Below are 20,397 nucleotides of genomic sequence, written 5' to 3'. Positions count from 1 at the left end.
GCCTATTTTAAATTGTAATAATATTTCATAATATTACTGTTTTTACATCAAATATGATAAAATATGCAGAAGATAATTATTTCAAAAACATTATACTGACCGGACCCCAAACTTTTGAGCAGTCATTATATAATTAAGCTAGTTTGTGCAATATATTTTTTAATTGATTGTTAAAATGGATTGTGTTATGTTCTGTAACTGTTTTTTTAACTGTAACTGTTGTAAAAATTTGTGCAAAAGTTTTACCTTTAGTTGTAGACAGACATCTATCACTGGCAGCCCTTTACAGTGGTTTAACTATACAGCAACCCTACACATGAGTAATTAGACGAGTTGAGAGAACAAATCACAAAATCTTTTAGTGGTGACAAAATATTCAGATTTAGCATATTAATGATGCATTCACCTCATTAACTATGGCACACTGGTCTCCTCTACTGGAAAGTATAAGTTCAAGTGCATGCTTTTATTGGTATCGGTATCAATATCGTAGATACTGGCCCTGTAGCCTATTTGCTTGGTATGGGATCGAAACCAGATTTTGCAGTATTGCACCCCTCTGTACACTAACATCTGCTGACCACCAGTCACCACTACACGATTTTTTTTAAATGTATTTTATTTCTATCATCTATTCACTGGCTGCCTCTTAAATTCGGGAATGACTTTAATTTACGAATTTACATGTTTTTAAAGCACTAATTGTGCTTTTCACTATTGTGGCTCCATAATAAGTCTCTGCTGAAAACACATATGTAATTTGAATTTTGAGTATCTTTTCTGAAATTTTTTTTTTTGATAGAGTTTATATTGTTTTGTTAATTTGCCTGTTGATGGGTTAAATGTGTTATAGCAAATAGTAAATGTGCTATACATACCACATTTAATTTCGAGTTATTTTATTTTCAATGAAATATAAATGAAATATAATTAATTTAGTTAAATAGCTAGTCGTTATTATAATGAATAATGCATTAGTAGCCTAATTAAAAATAGACTATCAAAAGACATCTCCGAATAAATAGGCCTAGTCAATTCCTTCTGCAACTGTGTCAATCATTTTAAAGTTGTTTAAATAATACAATGGATAGTCCATTTAATGTGTAGCTAACAGAACAGGTTTTTATTGGTCAGATAAGATTCATCTAATAAACACAGACATTAAATAGGCATACAATACCTTAACATAGGGCATTATGCATACTTAGCACAAAAGGGGGCAAATACACAAAAAACATTAATGTAACCGAGTTAAATTGATATAAATATCTTATTTTGTGTTCCGCAAACGAAATAAAGTCATACAGGAGGTTTGTAAAGATTCGCCTTTCTTCTTGAGCAATCACGCGCCATAACTATCAACCGCCCCCTGGCCTCAGTCACGTGATATATCTCAGAACAGAAGGCGGAGACAGTGTAGCAGAAAGAGGTGGTACTAGTACTGATCTACTGAACTTCTCAATGTCGAAGCGGAGAAGTGAAGCTTCATATTTGTAAACAGTCAGTGCAACACGAGAGGAATCGTCTGTTCGTTTCTTGTTTCACTAGTGCTTCAAGTGTAAGTACCCTACAGCAGAACATGCTCATGTTGTATTGCCTGATTGTTCATGTATGCAATGCATTTACTGACAGAAACATAGCAACACGTGTACTACTGTATATTGTCAGTGATCTTTAGCCTAGTTAAGGTTTAAAGGATTCTGCTGCCCTTTAAGCTTTTAGTCTAATGTGCACCTATTTATAACAGCTGAGCATCTGCAGACAGCACAGCGTTCAGACAGCGTTTTATCATAGAATTTAAATGTTCATTTATTATTTGCATATGCACGTTCTAATTTAAAATGATAGTTCAAAAAATGTTGTTCCAAACCTGTATGATTTAATTTCATCTCTTCTTTTTGCCAAGAGGAGGAAGAATCTTTCTCTCACTTATTTTATTTCTGTTCTTCTTACACCAAACATGTCAGCATCCTTATTTCTTGTGTTTTTCGTGTGATATTTCTGTCATTAATGTTGTTTTTCACGGATGTTTCTGGTTGTGATGGGCTGGCCCGGTAAATATGACATTTATTTTTTTTACTATTGTATTATTGAGACAAATAACAAGTTTGCAGTAATGCAAAGATGTCAATATTTAATTTTGTAAAAAATATTATTTTAATTTGAAAACACAGTGCATTTAGTTGTTGTTTCTAGTTTGAGTTGAGAAATACACATTTTAGCATTATCACTAATCTGTGTGTGCATTTTACTTGAGATCCAAGCAAGTTGACTCATGAAACCATTTGTTTATTATATCGCAATCGCAATATTGACCTCGATAATCGCAATATGACATTTTCCCCAAATCGTGCAGCCCTACTTTTCAGGGAAAAAAAATTGTATCATTGTCATGTGTCTTGTGAACTAGTCATTCAGCTTTTGACCAATAGTGATTTGGCATGTCAAATCCCACACCTGATGGGCCTTAGTACAGCTGGAGGGCCTTAGAATTGTGTGTGTGTGTGTGTGTGTGTGTGTGTGTGTGTGTGTTCCTTTGGAGGGTGTGGTTGTTAGGTAGAAGAGGGAGGCCCATGAGCTTCAGTGCCCAGGGACCCCTGAGGGTTACTAATCCAGCCTTGGTGATGGGAAAAACACGCTTGTGACGCCTGCTGGTAAAAAAAAGTGTAAATGCAACAAAAACTCATGCCAAACATGCAGAAAAACAGCTTTTACAAACCCATTGCAAATGTTTTATTGAAAGTATAGTCGGGCTGCCCTCGACTAAAGATTTTTCTAGATTAAGTCAACGATGCTGACTCGTCATCTCCACTGTAGTGGACGCGCCTATGCAAGTTTTTAACAGATTACATTCTCTCAGAATATTTGTTTGGTTTATTTAAAAGTAGACCTTTCAAGCTTTCTATAGATATAATTCTCATGTCTGTGAGACAAGTATACCCTGAATTTCGGTTAATTTTTACGACGTGCTCAAGTTCAGGGAGAACGAGACGGCAGAAAGCACATCCTTGTATGTTTTAATTATTTGACCAAAAAAAAATCTTTTTTTTTTTCTTCTGACTAATAAAATTTTGGTCGACCAAACCTCTTCTAGTCGACTAATGATTAGGCGAATATTAGCGGGCAGCCCTAATAATATGTCTTATTTTATCAATTTTCAGGGCTTGTTTTGTTTGTTCTATGGATGGGTCAGCTAAACAGAGACTATTAAATACTATTATTCATTTTAATTATACAAATACCTCATTAAAACATTTACAAATGTCTAAAACTCCTCAGAGATCAGGAAATAGACACTTAGACACTTCATACTCAGGTAATCGACATCATAGACATAATAAGTAGATGCCCGATTGGCCGCTTTGGAACGTTGCTGCGATATGTCAATGCGTCCGCCATATTGCTGAGGGCAAGACTGCACTATAAACAAATCCAAGTAAATGGGTGAGCAGCGGTTTTTCTGGATAAAAACAAAACTAACGTTTACATTTATCAACCAATTTCAGTGGTTTGTACGTGGTGTACAAAAAGTTCTATCTCTAGTTATTTCAAATCTTGATAGTTAGACTTATAAAATATTTTTTTAGTAAAGAATTGTCAAAGCTCAGGCTTGTCATGTATTTGGCTTTTTATTCTTGGATAAGAATTGTGAAAATACATTGTTAATTTTCACATTAAATGAAATAAAGTTTTCTTATTGTGGAAAAAGCATTTTCTGTCTTTGACCCAATTTTAGCAATAACAAAGATAACTGATGGATCCTTTATGGTAATACATATGATATGGTACAACTACAGTGCAATGCAAATAGTAAATATAAGATCAAGTTAGAAGTAATAGTAAATAGTTTACAGTATAGTCAATAAAATAAACAAACAGTTTAATGCAAATAAAATGGTAACGAATAGTATAATTATATAATATCATAAGTACAATAATATAATAATAATATATTGATAATAGCATATAGTTTATGTATATAATATTATAATAATGGGAATAGAATATGAAATATCAATTACAGAATATAGACAATAAAAAAATTATAAGTTAAATAGTGACTAGTGAATAGTACAATAATTTAACAGCATAACTATAATAGATTGATAATCGCAAGTGGTATAATATTATAATAACAATAATAAATATAGCTGCAAGCAGCAATTACCGGGGCCAAGCAGAATAAGACGACAATACATGTCTGAAAGTGTCAGACCAACTGCAACAATGAGCAATTAAAGATATTTAAAGAGGATTTTAGGCAAAATGCCTGAAAAATCATAGAAACAGTAAATAAAAATATGATATAATGAATTATCACTTTCGACCAATAGGTGGCGCAGTTACATAACTGATGTGATGTGGTCAGAGTGAAGTGTCAATGACACATACAAAGTTTGGTGTCAATATGTCAAGGCATTGCAGAGATAAAGCCTGAATAGTGCTTTTAGCATCATTCCTCAACTTTGCTGCTGTGCTATACAAAAACGGTTTCGTCTATCGACACGAAATCCATAACTTTTTGTCGGCACAGTCTTGAGATGACACAGTCTGGAGATGATACGATTCGATTTTAGTGAAAATCGGAGAAACGGTCTAGGAGGAGCTCGAAAAAGTAGGTTTTGAATAAAAAAATCAAGATGGCGGAGAGAAAGTTCGGCCAAATAAGGTAAACTTGGTATCTATGTTCTCTGCGTGACCGATAGAATCTATTAAGACCAGTGGCATTTCAATAGGCAGATACATTCAAAAGTTATTAGCCTTTTTGGAAATTTTGTTATAACTTTTGACCACTAGGTGGCGCTGTCTCAAAATATTTTGAGTACTTTAAGGGGATGGTGCTGATGGCACATTCTGAGTTTCGTAATATTACACCAATGCATTTGTTTAGTATAGCATTTTATTTCACAAAACTGTATTGAAGTCAATGGGAATTTCATGTTTTGTTCTATTATAGCGCCACCAAGAGGCTCAGTCCCACCATTTTTTTTATGTGTCCTCAGAGTGAGCCCATACATATTTGAGTCAATTTTGGTGAAAATATCTCAGTTATAGACATTTATATGAAAAAACACGTAAAAAATGACTGACACATGACTTTGATTGGATTTTACTACCCCTTACTATCAATAGCCGCTTTCTGACCAAGTAGTTCTAGGAACTTAGTTCTAGGAACTGTCCACTTCTAAACAGTTCTAAGAACTACTCTCCCCCAAACTCGGTTTTGCTGTTTGCATTCGCACTGGCCAAGTGGCCATAGGAACTGGTAGGAGGGGTAAGGGAGTGACGCAAGCACGGTGACTTTTATTTTGACGGCGCGACGGACCTTTATTTTGGCGGCGCTGAGAACGCCAGAGCAAACAATGCTCGCATTCTCTGTGTTTATTAGTTAGCGATCTGTCTAACAGTACTGTTTAATATCTTATTAGATAGAACTGTTATAGAAAGTAGACAGTATATGAAAAAAGGTTATTAGCCTACATAATCATGTTTGGCTTGGTCCCCTCAAAGTTGCGTTGGATTTTCTCTTCAGCATTTAAGGTTTAGAGACCCACCTATCACTGTTTTCCATGTTTGTATAGTTAGTTTATGGAGTAAATATATAGACTATAATCTGTGTGTTTACATTCTAGCTGTTTTAAAAATGGCGGGTGCTGGTGTTCCGCGTGCGTTCGGTCAATCAGCGTACACTAACGTCACGGATAGTTCCTATAGTGCTGGTTTAGACCCTACTCTGAAGTAGGACCTAAATTAGTTCCTACAAATGGAGTTCCTAGAACTAAAATCGTTCCTAGTTCCTGCGGTGTGAACACGCCGACATCCGGGTACTATAGCCAATAGTTCTAGGAACTGTGAAAAGGTTCTTGCGGTCGGAAAGCGGCTAATATTTTCGCATTTGGGTATTAGCATCTAGCTATCGACCTATGTTTCCAAACTTCTGACGGCGGTTTCGTCATCGATCGGACTAGCGGTTTCGAAGATATAGCCAAATGTTTTTTAAGCGCTAAATCACAACGCTACACAAACCGTAAGGCGAAACCTAGCATGTTTGGTATCATAGGACTCGGCAAGGTTTCAGGAGTCTAATTAGATGAGTCTCGTGAAAATAAGTAGACCACACCCAAAGTTATAAGCATTTGAAAAAAAATATTCACCACTAGGTGGCGCTGTTTTGAAACTTCTCACGCTCCTTCAGGACATTGTGCTGATGACCCATACCAAGTTTCGTAACAATCCGTTCATGCATTCTTAAAATACAGCATTTTAGCACAAAATTCAAAATGGCCGACAGTCAAAATGGCCGATATGGTAAAATTGGATATCAGTCGACTCGGCATGTCGCCCTGAATCTAACAAGAGCAATTTTATGATTTTTGGACAAACTGTTCAGAAGTTATAAGCAAAAATAGCTATTTTTCATATCTCCGGACCAGTAGGTGGCGCTGTGCCGAAACGCAGCATGTAGCCTCAGGTCATGCTTGTGATGACATGTACGTCATAGGGTGCAATTGAATCGTCATGAGCTCAGGAATCAGAGGGAAAAATAATTTTGTTGATTGGCCATACGGTTCAAAAGTTATTAGCATAAACATGAGTGCAACTTTGGACAGTTGGTGGCGCTAGAGGGATTGGTTTTAAGACACTAAATTTGCTATGGTGACTTTTCAGACCGTCATCTATCAGTGTGCCAAATTTCATAACTTTCCCGCAAGCGGTTCTATGGGCTGCCATAGGCTCCCAGTCGGAAGAATAATAAGAACGGGAACAGATACAATAGGTGCCTCCGCACCTTCGGTGCTTGGCCCCTAATAATAATAAGAGCAAATACAATGTAATATCAATTGCAGAATAATATAGACAATAATAAAAATAGTAAATGAAATAGTGACTGGTCTGCCTACCTACCCGAAACGAGTACTTGTAATAAAAGTCATTTTTAAGAAAATATAGATGAATATTTAGATTTCAGGAAATATAATTATAAGCTAAAACTATAATATAAATCATGTCAACTTCATGTCTCAACTTTCACAGCTGAGTTAACTAGCGACATCGCTATCTATTTTAGTCTGACTGACTCCGGTGGCCAACTAACGTTACTATTACTAATTATATAATGACCAAATACAACCAGAAACAAATGTTCAGTCTTGCTTGTGAAAGGTAATTCCCTGTGACCTGTTTTCAATTGTGCGGCAATTTGTGCAGCGCACGAAGCAGGGATTTTTCTCAATTCCAGTTATGAGAGGTATGGGATTTGCCCTCCGCAATATGGGGGTGCCGTTGACGTACGATCCAGCGGCCAATAGGGCGTCTATGTATTTATTATGTCTATGATCGACATAGACACTTGTTCAATGATTACTGAAATCATAAGGTCTTTGTCCACGCATGAAAGACAGAGTAGCTTCTTTTGGGTTTCACTGAAGAAAGAAATCAATTGTGAGTAAATTAATGAAGGCAGAATTTTAATTTTGGGGTTAACTATCCCTTTAATAAGTGTTACGAACTTTGAGTCTAGGAAATGTACCATAACATTTACATATTAACGTACTGCTGGTTATGGAATGAGGTGGAAGAACATGACAGACCACTTTGGAAGAGAAAAATACTGGACGTTTATTCACACAAAAAGCCGAAGCCACTAGATCCAGTAAAATAACAACAGTAGTAATGTGTGCTATGTACAAGGTGAAAATATAAACAAACAAACTAACAATAAAAGGGGAAAAGAACGAAAGCGGCGCCAAAGGAAAGAACGAAGTAAAACAAAACAACCCTTAATCTAAACCTAATCTAACCAAAGCAAAATGTAGAAAATAAACCGAAATCTTCAGTGCATCCGGCACCGTAACTAACTATCTAACAAAACAGAACATACATTAAGTGGCGCTCACTTCTTACCTAGTGTGTCTAGACAATCATTTGCTACGTGTACAGTGTATATCGCGATATACTGACCTGCGTTCTCTTCCCGCTGTCTCAGCTGTTAATCAAAGTATCATAGCAAACGAAAACAAAAGACAACACATCACAAATATCAAAGCACATGGCACACAACTCAGGTGCGGGCAGATACAAAAACTCGATTCGCTATAGGAAACTCATTCCGCTACAAAGAGCTCAAAACTCATTCCGCTACAAAGAGCTCAAAACTCATTCCGCTACAAAGAGCTCAAAACTCATTCCGCTACAAAACTCAGTTCGCGATCGGGAGAGAGACAGCATGAATGAAAACGCCATCCTTTTGAACCAGCTGAACGGCCTCCGATTGGCTCCCAAGCGCCGCCCTAATGATGACTGACGTCCGACTCGGCCAATCACAGCAACCTGCGAGCAGAGAGAGTGAGCTAGAAACAAAGAAAAGATAATGAGCACAACAGCCAACACGTGTGAAATACACAAACGTGCACCAAGCAATGAAAACAAAACACAAAACACACGTGGAGCGTAACACCTCCCCCCTTAAGAACCAACTATATGGAATAGATCAAACATATAGTTGTTCACACAATTATCAAATGCCGCAATAAGCAACTCTAGATAGTGCGTCAGCGATCACATTTTCGACGCCTTTTTTATGTTTAATCACCAGATTATAACCCTGTACAATCAGAGACCAACGCATCAAACGTTGATTCTGATTATACATACGTGACAGGAAAACTAAAGGGTTATGATCGGTAAACACGGTGACTGGAATATTACTCGAGCCAAGATACACATCAAAGTACTGGAGAGCCATCAGAAGTGCTAACGCCTCCTTCTCGATCGTTGAATAGTTTACCTGATGTTTGTTAAACTTGCGCGAGAAGTAGCAGATGGGGTGATCAATGCCATCTTTACCTTCCTGCACTAACACTGCTCCAGCGCCAACGGCACTCGCATCCACGTCAAGTTTAAACGCAAAAGCACAATCTGGTGCGGATAAAACAGGTGCATTACACAGAAGAATTTTGATCGAGTTAAAAGCATGCTGACATTCATCAGACCATACAAACGTTCGAGATGGACTAAGAAGTGAAGTCAGAGGGTGCGCAATCGTCGAAAAGTTTTTACAGAAGCCACGATAGTAGCCAGCCATCCCTAAAAATCGACGAAGTTCACGTCGGGTGGTTGGAGCAGGGAACTCAGCTATGGCGGCAACCTTAGCTTCTAACGGGCGCACTTGACCTTGACCAACTTCCTTCCCGAGATACGTAATTGTGGCCTGGCCAAATTCACATTTAGCTAGGTTTAACGTTAACGAAGCCTTCTCAAGTCGCTCAAACACAATTCGCAATAAAGACACATGTTCTGACCAATCGGTAGAGTAAACTACTAGGTCGTCTAAATATGCATTGCACTTAGGTACCCCAGCCAGCACAATGTTGATCAATCGCTGAAAAGTGGCTGGTGCGTTACGCATACCGAAAGCCATCACGGAGTACTGGAGGAAACTATCAGGTGTTACAAACGCCGAAATGTCAGAAGCACGAGCCGTAAGAGGAACTTGCCAGTACCCTTTTAACAAATCTAACTTACTGACATAACGAGCTGGACCGAGATTGTCAACGCAATCTTCCATGCGCGGTAAAGGGAAACAGTCGGGTACGGTGACTGAATTTACTCTCCGGTAGTCTGTGCAAAATCGCGCAGTACCATCGCTCTTCGGCACTAATAAACATGGAGAACTCCAGGGACTACAACTGAACTGAGCAAGTCCATGCTCTAACAAATACTCAACCTCATTCCGCATAATATCTCTTTTCGCTGGGTTCACGCGGTATGCATGCTGTTTGATCGGAACAGCATCACCCACGTTAATGTCATGCTCGAGAACTGTAGTACGAGAAGGTACATCATTAAACAAAGCAGGAAAATCATTAATCAACTGCATAATATCATACCCTTGTTGTTCAGTTAAATGAGATACATGAGATGTAAAATCAGTTAATACCTCCGAGTTTTTAAGACGAGCACACTGTTGGTGAGTATGGCGCAAAATCACTCCATCATCCTCTGGATCATCAACCCCGACAGCAGCACAAGCGGTCAACACAGGAACGGCAGGTTCGTCTGCAGATGGAACATCACTCTGGACAGCTTCCCTGTTGTGAAAAGTCTTTAACATGTTCACATGACACACACGAGTCTTTCGTTTCCTATCAGGAGTCCCAATTACGTAATCTGTATTACTAAGTTTTCTCACCACCTTATATGGTCCAGAAAACCGTGCTGATAAAGCAGACCCTACCATAGGCAGCAACACCAACACTGAATCGCCCTCGTTAAAGGAACGCTGTACAGATTTGCGATCGTAATGATTCTTCATTTTTTTTTTGTGCAACTTCAAGTGACTCTCTCGCCACTGAACAAGCGTTATGCAAGCGTTCCCGGAACCTGCTCACATAGTCTAACACATTCACTTTAGGACTAGACTCAAAAGACAACAGATTCTCCTTGAGCATTTTCAAGGGTCCTCTGACAGTGTGTCCGAATACTAATTCAGCAGGGCTGAATCCCAGACTTTCCTGAACTGCTTCTCTGATCGCAAACAAAAGTAACGGTACACCCTCATCCCACTCTTTACCCGTATCCATACAGTACTTTCTGAGCATTGCCTTCAGCGTTTGGTGGAAACGCTCAAGCGCCCCCTGGCTTTCAGCGTGATAGGCACTTGCAACTCTATGAGATACACCTAAACTGGACAACACCTGAGTAAATATTTTCGAAAGAAAATTAGTGCCTTGATCTGACTGCACAACTTTGGGTAAACCAAACGTAGAAAAAAACTTCAGAAGTGCTCTGGTTACAACAGGTGCTGTAATCTTCCTCAATGGAATTGCCTCCGGGAATCTGGTCGCAGTACACATTACAGTCAATAAAAACTGGTTACCGGTCTTAGACTTCGGCAAAGGGCCGACACAATCGACGATAACGTGTTCAAACGGTTCTCCTATCACAGGAATAGGAACAAGTGGGGCACACGGAATAACTTGATTCGGTTTGCCAGTGATCTGACAAGTGCGGCAGGTGCGACAAAACTGTGTGACATCAGTTTTTAATCTAGGCCAAAAAAAGTGTCTTAAAATTCGGTGATAAGTTTTCTTTATTCCTAGATGTCCTGACAAGTCGTGATCATGAGCTAAAGATAAAACTTGCTGGCGATAACAGGAAGGAACTACAATCTGATACACACTACTCCATTCAGCATCATCTGTGATATCAGAGCACCACTTACGCATCAGTAGACCGTTCTCAACATAATATGTAGCTTTTCTTTCTTGAGCTTTTTCCGGAGAAACAGCAGCAGAAAAACACTTTTGAAGGATTTTATCCTCCTTTTGGGCAGAAATCATTCTCTGGCGCGTCACACGCAGATTTATACTCGAGGAACTCGGAGCAAGTGATTTTTCAACAGCTTTACTCTCATCACAAGGTAACACCTCATTAATAAAAACAGGTGCCATAAAGGATGTAGCCAAATCATCAACATCCTTCACTCTACAAGCCTGAGACCGCGTAGTCACACAAACTGGGAAAGTCTCAGGATAAGACCTCGATAGTTCATCAGGCTGATCTGACACACCTGGATTATCAAAGGCTTCCAGCAAAGGCATGACTTTCCCACCGGCTAAATCATTGCCAAGGATAAATTGTACTCCACTAACAGGCAAACTCTCACGGACGGCCACCTTCACGAAACCTGTACACAATTCTGACTCTAAATGAATCAAGTGCAACGGAACTTGGACAAGACCCATCTCAATACCCTGTACTAGCACATTACTGCCGCAATAGGTTTGAACAGAAAACGACAGTACATCTGCACTAATAAAAGACTGCATTGCCCCAGTATCACGCAGCATTTTTACGCATATCTGCTCCTCAGAATTTCCCGTAATGGAAATTAACCCTTCCAGCAGAAAAGGTGTGTAACTAGGATCAGGCTTATCACTACGCTCGGTCTTAGTAGGACCAACCAGTTTAACAAAACCAGCGCTCTTAGGTACAGAATTTGACTGCTTTCGTTTTAACACAACACAATCAGCAATTAAATGACCAGATTTGTGACAATAAAAACATTCTCGATCCTCTTTCGACTTCAGATTAACTGGTTTCGGTCGTGACGAACTACTCGAATTCGCTGGAAAAGGTACAGCTTTCTCGGAACGCGCAGGAGTAAACACATTTTTATGCGTCAGTGTAAATTCATCTGCAAGGACAGAAGCTTGAGATAAAGACGTCACTTTTTGCTCATTTAAGTAAACGACAACACGCTCAGATAAACAATTCTTAAATTCCTCTAAAAGAATTAATTCTCGCATGTCTTTGAAATCATGAACCTTACTCGATGTGCACGGCTTATCAAATAAAATGCCTTTCTCCCTCGCAAATTCAACGAATGTCTGACTGGAATTTTTTCTATGGCTTCTAAACCGTTGCCTGTAAGCTTCGGGCACCAGCTCATAGGCGCGCAAAATTGCAGCTTTCACTGCTTCGTAATCCACGCTATCCTCCAAAGACAATGTAGCGCACACATCTTGAGCTTTGCCAGTTAACTTGCACTGTAACAACAACGACCAGACCTCCTTAGGCCACTGAAGTGTAGACGCAATCCGCTCAAACACACTAAAATATGAGTCAACTTCTGTTTCCCGAAACTGCGGCACAAGGGAAATATGTCTACTGACCTCAAAGGTGGTTCCTCCCAAGCCAGCACCAGCGGGCTGTAAGGGTTGCGTAACTGGAACAGGTGTCACCTTGCCTGCACCCAACTCAAGTTCACGCAGCTTCACCTGCGTTTCCGCCTCGATTTCGAGTCTGCGGACTTCAAGTCGGAATTCCATATCAGCCCGACGGACTTCTGCCCGTTCGCGTGACTCCATCTGGAGTCGCGTTATGCGAACTTTTAGTCGCGCGTCACCTCCTGTAGACTCATCTGAGCCTGGCGAAAAAGGATCGAAGGGCGGCAAAACGGCTTTGACTTCAGAATCCTCCATCTCCGCCATCTCGCTCTGCTCCTCCTCACCAAAGCGACTGTCAGCACCAGAGAGAACTTCACCAATACCTGCAGGTAACACTAAAACACCTAGTTCCACCAACCTTTGGGACACAGTAGACTTAATCTCTTTTTTAAGCCGCTGCCTCGAAACAGTAATCTGGAAATGAGCAGCGATACGCAACAAATCATCTTTCCTACATTTACCTAACTGCTCAACCGTAGGTGCACTCACAAAGGTGTCTAAATCAAAGTCAGCCATACTTACTCCAGTCAAAATCACTAACCATATAATCAACCAGCCCATCCGCTAATCACTGCCTCCCGAACACTAACTCTCTACAAAGAAAACACTGCACATGATCATTCCACCACTCACACCAGCAGTAATTAATATCTCGGGAAAAATATGTATATGATCCCGGACGAGCCCCCATTTAATGTTACGAACTTTGAGTCTAGGAAATGTACCATAACATTTACATATTAACGTACTGCTGGTTATGGAATGAGGTGGAAGAACATGACAGACCACTTTGGAAGAGAAAAATACTGGACGTTTATTCACACAAAAAGCCGAAGCCACTAGATCCAGTAAAATAACAACAGTAGTAATGTGTGCTATGTACAAGGTGAAAATATAAACAAACAAACTAACAATAAAAGGGGAAAAGAACGAAAGCGGCGCCAAAGGAAAGAACGAAGTAAAACAAAACAACCCTTAATCTAAACCTAATCTAACCAAAGCAAAATGTAGAAAATAAACCGAAATCTTCAGTGCATCCGGCACCGTAACTAACTATCTAACAAAACAGAACATACATTAAGTGGCGCTCACTTCTTACCTAGTGTGTCTAGACAATCATTTGCTACGTGTACAGTGTATATCGCGATATACTGACCTGCGTTCTCTTCCCGCTGTCTCAGCTGTTAATCAAAGTATCATAGCAAACGAAAACAAAAGACAACACATCACAAATATCAAAGCACATGGCACACAACTCAGGTGCGGGCAGATACAAAAACTCGATTCGCTATAGGAAACTCATTCCGCTACAAAGAGCTCAAAACTCATTCCGCTACAAAGAGCTCAAAACTCATTCCGCTACAAAGAGCTCAAAACTCATTCCGCTACAAAGAGCTCAAAACTCATTCCGCTACAAAACTCAGTTCGCGATCGGGAGAGAGACAGCATGAATGAAAACGCCATCCTTTTGAACCAGCTGAACGGCCTCCGATTGGCTCCCAAGCGCCGCCCTAATGATGACTGACGTCCGACTCGGCCAATCACAGCAACCTGCGAGCAGAGAGAGTGAGCTAGAAACAAAGAAAAGATAATGAGCACAACAGCCAACACGTGTGAAATACACAAACGTGCACCAAGCAATGAAAACAAAACACAAAACACACGTGGAGCGTAACAATAAGTTTACTAAATTTTGAGATCCAGCCAGTGTGTCACTTTTAAATGTTGTGTTCATTGCAGTCTTTGTCCCAGCATGGCTGAAACTAAAGGGAAGTTTGATTTTGCGATTGATCGGGGAGGAACCTTTACGGATGTGTTCGCCCGTTTGCCTGATGGGAGAGAGAGAGTCCTAAAACTGCTGTCACACGACCCCCAGAACTACAAAGACGCCCCTACTGAGGGGATTCGGCGAGTACTGCAGGAGGTGAGGAGAAAACCTTAACATATTTGGATGTAGTTTTTTTTTTTTTTTTTTTGGTTATGGATTAGATCTGGGGAGGATAGTTTAGAATGTAGAGAACAGAAGTCTGCACATCACTGAAGTATCACATAAAAGTCCACTTTGTCTGTTGGGTTCGTGTATTGAACAGGAAACGGGTCAGAGCTTTGCTCGAGATCAGCCCTTGGACACTTCTCAGATTGGCTGGATTCGGATGGGCACCACAGTGGCGACTAATGCCTTACTAGAGCGACAGGGTGAGAGAACAGCACTACTGGTGACACGCGGATTTCGGGACCTTCTACATATCGGCACGCAAGCGCGACCTGACCTGTTTGATCTGGTGAGTAAAAATTATTATGTAAATTCATCCCAGAGACTTGGTGTTGACTAGAAAAGGGTCTTTATAAGAGCTGAGCCTTTGAATGATGAATCATTCACTCAACAGATTCATTTAAACTTATAACAGTTCTTTACATCATGATACTTTATTACATTGGGCATGTGCACACAAGATACTCGAGAAATGCTTTTCAAGCATGACGGTTCTGTTACTGGGCCTTACACTACTATTTAAACGTTTTTATTTCTCTGATGGCAAAGCTGAATTATCAGCAGCTATTACTCCAGCCTTCAGTGTCACATGATCCTTCAGAAATCATTCTAATATGCTGATTTGGTGCTCAAGAAACATTTCTTATTATAATCAATGTTGAAACAGTTGTAACATGTATGTTCAGTTTTGGTTTCGTTTATCAGTGTTCTGTGCCTGAGTTCCTAGGCCCCGTTTACATGTACATGGTTATTTTGAAAAATGGAGACATTTCCCTTTGTTCGGAGAATTCGCCTCTGAAAACGATTCTTTCAAAAAACTCCGGCCAGAGTGGAGATTTTGGAAAACTTTGTTTGCACGTTTGCATGTAAACTGAGAAAAACGGCAGCCGACGTCACAGTATGCGACAGAACTTGCATCTGCGTCAAAAGTGCGACCTATTGTTCAAAAGAGAAAGAAGAAGTGATTCGTTGCTATTGTTGCTATTTTCGGGGTTCTGATTGACTAACGTGGGCTTGAGCTTTTTATTACACTGCATATACACACAGGTTCATGTAAACGAACACTTTTCTGAAAACTGACAGATGTGCACAATGTTATTTTTGAAAACGGAGAGGGTGAAATGTCCGTTAATGAAAAATAGCTGGCCACGTGTAAACTTGTTAGTTTCCTTGATTGTTAATTAGTCCCTCACACCTGTTACTGTTCAGTTTGATTACTTTCCCCGTGTATTTAAGCCCTGAGTTTCTTCTGTTCCTTTATCCGGCATCGTCTTAGGCTGGCCACACACTTTTTTTAGATTGAAAGATTTTTAGCCCGATGTGCAACCCTCAATGATCTGGTGGATGTGGCCCGATTCAAGGCTTTTTGCGACCGACTTGTTGTCCAAAAAATCCTCAATTTTGTGGCGTCATTATGATTATTTTACTGTTCCCGATTGTGTTGGAGCCCGCACAATCCCAAATCGTAAGCCTCTGAAGTGATACCTGCGTTAGCCAATGAGAGCTAGCAAGCTTCACCAACCGGATGTTGCGCAAACATGCCACGAAAGTGGAGTATTGAGAAAAACAATGATCTCTGATATTTTGAATTTAGACTGCAGTACCTATTTTGACCACTAGCTTTCTACAGTCATTCTTACACAGCACATGTACAAATTCATAAGTCAACACCATTTCTGAATATTTTCTCCTTAAAACTGCCGTGAACCAAAGACCTGTTTGAAATCGCTGGCATTTCTGACGTCACAAAGTACCTTGTAACCAATCAGGTCAACGTGTGAAAGTCAATGACTGGATCTCTGAGCTGCTGTGAGTGATTGGAGGCGGTGCTAATTTGCATATTCTTAGAACCGCATTTTCATAGAGTTACATTCAAGCTATTTTAAGGCATGAAGAATTTTTTCCAAGGAAAAAAAACATTTAAATATCATGTCATTTTGGTGATCAAAGATGAGTATTAAGGGATAAAATGATTGACTACACTAGGAAAAGGGAGCATATTACCCCAGTTTTGTCAAAACTGCACTGCACTGGTTTCCTGTTATATATCGGATTCATTATAAGGTGTTACTCTACGTTTATAAAGCTGTCCATGGCCTCGCCCCAGAATATATTGCTAATTTAATTCATATGAATTCATGTAGACCTCAACGATCACTTAATTGTTTACTTCTCGCAATTCCTAAAACTCGCTTGAAAACTAAAGGGGATCGGGCTTTTTCTGTTGCCGACCCAAGACTGTGGAATAACCTTCCACCTGACATAAGATCTGCACCCTAAATAATATTTTTAAATCTCGATTGAAAACACATTTGTTTTCTATGGCTTTTTAATGTTTGAAATTTTGGCAGGTGTATTTTGTTTTATTATGTGTATATTATGTCTTTTCATCGCTGCTTTTTGTTATTTTTGTTTGTTTGGTCTACTTTGTAGTGGAAAGGGCTCTATAAATAAACTAGACTTGAGACTACAGGGGGACTTTACGATTTGAAAATCGTTTAGTCCCAGACCTTAGTTAAATTCTCCTGTGAGTTTTAGTTTGTGGATTAAACAGAAACTGTTTTTGTTTTCTACTCCTTCATCATGTGCATCACATTACAGCCATTTGCGTCAACAGTGTGCTGCTTAATATTTTTGCAGACACCTTGATCGTTTTTTTTAGTATTCTTTGATGAAAAAGTTCAAAAGAACAGCATTTATTTGTAGAAGAAATCTTTTGTAACATAAATGTTTTTACCTTGACGTTTGATCAATTTAATGCATCATTGATGGATACAAGTATTAATTTCTTTAAAATAAAATAAAAAACTTTTACTGATCCCCAAACTTTTGAATGTCATTTCAACTGACCATCAGTAATATTACACATTAATCCCCCCCTCCTTTTTTTTTTTTTTTTTGATTAACAAGAGATTGTTTCACTTGCCAAACTGAATTCTTTCAGTTGCTGTTGGTCAGCAGGTTCTTAGAGTTCATTCTCACTCAAATACTTTCTGAATTTGAAATGGCATAATACTCATACTATTTCTGCTATTATTTAAAATGATATGGCAGAAATAATAAGAGTCGTGTGCTACTATACTCTGAATCCAGCCACCAACTCATTCAGTATTTGTTCAGTCGGTCCAACCATGGAAATTCTCCTGCATAGACCATACTCGAATGCTACTAGCTTGTGCAATGGACAGAATTTACAGGCAGGAAAAAAAGTCATAGGCTTAAAAAGTAAGAGACTTCAATAAACAGAAGTGAACGAGAACAATCTTAAAAGATTTGTTCGAAAATACAGATTCCTTCACAAATAGTGTTGAGTAATAGTAATTTAACAGCATACTTATAAGCGACTGACCCCTTACAGTTATCCAGGGTTAAGAGTTTTGCTCAAGTCAAGTGTATAAGGGCTCAGGGGTCACCCCTTGCATCTTTGAATCATTTGCCGCTACTATGCCACACCACCTCAAGAGTGAATAAAAGATTAGTGGGAGGGATGATAAAAAGTGAGTTGGAGATGGAGAAACAGACCTGATGTTACTAGTGGTTTGAATCGCTGAGTCCAGAAACATATGTTACACAACTATGCAAATGTAGGATGTAGGATGAGTTCTTGGCCAATAGAGTATGTATTCCTACAAATGTCTGTGCCATTAAAGTGCCTGTCTCATTATTCGGGTACGTTGTCCTTCAAACTGTCCATCTCACAAAAACACTTCTTTCTTTTTTTATCAAAAAAGACTTCTTGTTCCAAAAAGTATATTTTAAAAAGTTTTGAGTCAAATGTTACAACTGTTTGTTTTCTATAGTAGAGTAAAATTCTTAAATTGGAATAATGTTTGTGTATTCTGAATTGTAAAATTCCATTATCATATTTTTGTAAAAGCTCTTGGCTAAAAGGGGAACGTGATGAAACCACACTGATTTATAGTCTGGCTAGGGTGAACTATATAATGAAGTTAAATCTTAACAGAAAGTTTAAACTCTGTTCTCTGGACAAGTGTATCCATTTGGGAAACACAGTATATTGGAACCATGCCAGTTTTTGGTCAATATTGATGTTGTAATGATGTTGCAGTTTCTCCGGTTTCACCCCACCTCTTAAAACACAGTAGTTTTTGCTCAAAAACAGTATTTTTCAGAGAAAATCAAAGTACACACTGGAAATGCAGCTGTATGAAACCCCAGAAGAGAATGAATGATAATACTAAATTAGGTTAGTCTTTTAACAGTGTTTCATCTCACCACTGAAAATATGTTCACCACTGAAAAACTGTTCACAACCAACAATGCTTTGATGAAATTCCAAGATAATCAAGATCATTTTGTTGTTGTAGGGGCTGCGTATGAGTGTTTCAAAGTGTGTGTTGTTGTTTTAGGAGGTGTGTATGCCAGATGTGCTGTACGAGGAGGTGATTGAAGTGGAAGAGAGGGTTATTCTCAGACAAGATTCCTGTCAGCTTCCCAGAAACGAGCCCAAACGAATAGTAACAGGTGAACAACATGTCAACATCTACTACATAATTTTAACAGGTCATATCATGAGGGATTAAGGTTTTCTTGATCTTTTGTGGTAAAGGACTTTATATATAAGGACTATTCTACATCAGATTAATTCTATCACAAACAATGTATTGTTAGTTTTAGAGGTCAAAACATTATCCTCAGTGCAGAAGGGCAATTATGGAAACTGAGCTTCAAAAGCTATTTGGTCTGAAATTCTACAACTGCATTAACATTAATATCTATGATGCCGATTCAGAACCATTGTCAAGGTTATTACAGAATCAAGTCAAGTCATCTTCATTTATATAGCGCTTTTAACAATGTAGATTGTTTCAAAGCAGCTTTACAGAGATAAACGTATAATTTAAGATAAGATTGTTTTGGCTTTATAGGAGTTCTTTAATAAAGTTATTTTTCAGCTAAAGTTAGTTTTGATTGATTCGCTTCCGTCGCAACGATCATTTGTTATTAAATTTGGGTCTGCTAAGACGACACCATTCTCTCTACACAGACTTTAAACGCAAAGTCGCAAACCTGTGAGAAACGTTGATGGCTTTCACATGCGCATTAAGAATTGGTTCCATAGTTATGTGCGTTTGAATATATGTGTGCAGGTTTGGAAATCCCTACAGACCAAGCCTAAACAAAGTACTGGTCTTTCCTTATAAATTTTGATACAGAATTTAATTTTATTTTATCACTTCTGGGTAGGTACGTGAAACGAAATTCCCGAAAATGCTTTATCTGGAGTGGTAAAGGGATCCTCCATAGGGAGAGACTAGTTGGCACTTCAGCATTGCGTTGTCATCGGGTCCAGGCGAAGGTCCTTCATCAGATCTGGATACGGCCTGGATCCGACAGGCTGCGGGAAAACCTCGGGATAAACAAAGACACTAAAATTAGCGTAGATGCCATTCTTCTTATGATGTAACGAGTACATCAGGATTTATGGGAAGTGTTCCCGGTTCCAGCTGACCTAATCTATGCAGCCTAACATTGAATTATAGAAGTCTATAATGTATTATGTGAATGCTAGGTCAAAGAGATGTGTCTTTAATCTAGCTTTGAACTGACAGAGTGTGTCTGCTTCCCGGACAATGTTAAGAAGACTGTTCCAAAGTTTTGGTGCTAAATAGGAGAAGGATCCACCGCCAGCAGTCGATTTTGATATTCTAG

The 20,397-nt window shown here is 39.1% G+C and overlaps 1 protein-coding gene across 6 annotated transcripts in view; it reads left to right on the top strand.

Annotated features, from left to right (window-relative positions):
* The first annotated feature begins 1,400 nt into the window (after window positions 1–1,400).
* Window positions 1,401–20,397, top strand: part of oplah (5-oxoprolinase, ATP-hydrolysing) — a 64,314-nt gene continuing 45,317 nt past the window's right edge. For 2 of the 6 annotated variants that reach the window (XM_081392125.1, XM_081392129.1), the window contains exons 1-4: window positions 1,417–1,558; window positions 14,472–14,655; window positions 14,822–15,013; window positions 19,095–19,209. In XM_081392125.1, the coding sequence (XP_081248251.1) occupies window positions 14,485–14,655; window positions 14,822–15,013; window positions 19,095–19,209 (478 nt within the window). In that variant the 5' untranslated portion in view covers window positions 1,417–1,558; window positions 14,472–14,484. Of the gene's footprint in view, window positions 1,559–2,521; window positions 2,667–14,471; window positions 14,656–14,821; window positions 15,014–19,094; window positions 19,210–20,397 lie in introns of those variants that run through there. The other 4 variants (XM_081392127.1, XM_081392128.1, XM_081392126.1 and 1 more) reach the window with 4 other exon arrangements.

This window comes from Scardinius erythrophthalmus (genome assembly GCF_964197995.2).
Source record: "Scardinius erythrophthalmus genome assembly, chromosome: 18".
NCBI classification, from domain to species: Eukaryota; Metazoa; Chordata; class Actinopteri; order Cypriniformes; family Leuciscidae; genus Scardinius; species Scardinius erythrophthalmus.
Note: the sequence above shows the minus strand (reverse complement) of the source record. Positions and strands in the feature narration are given on the sequence as shown.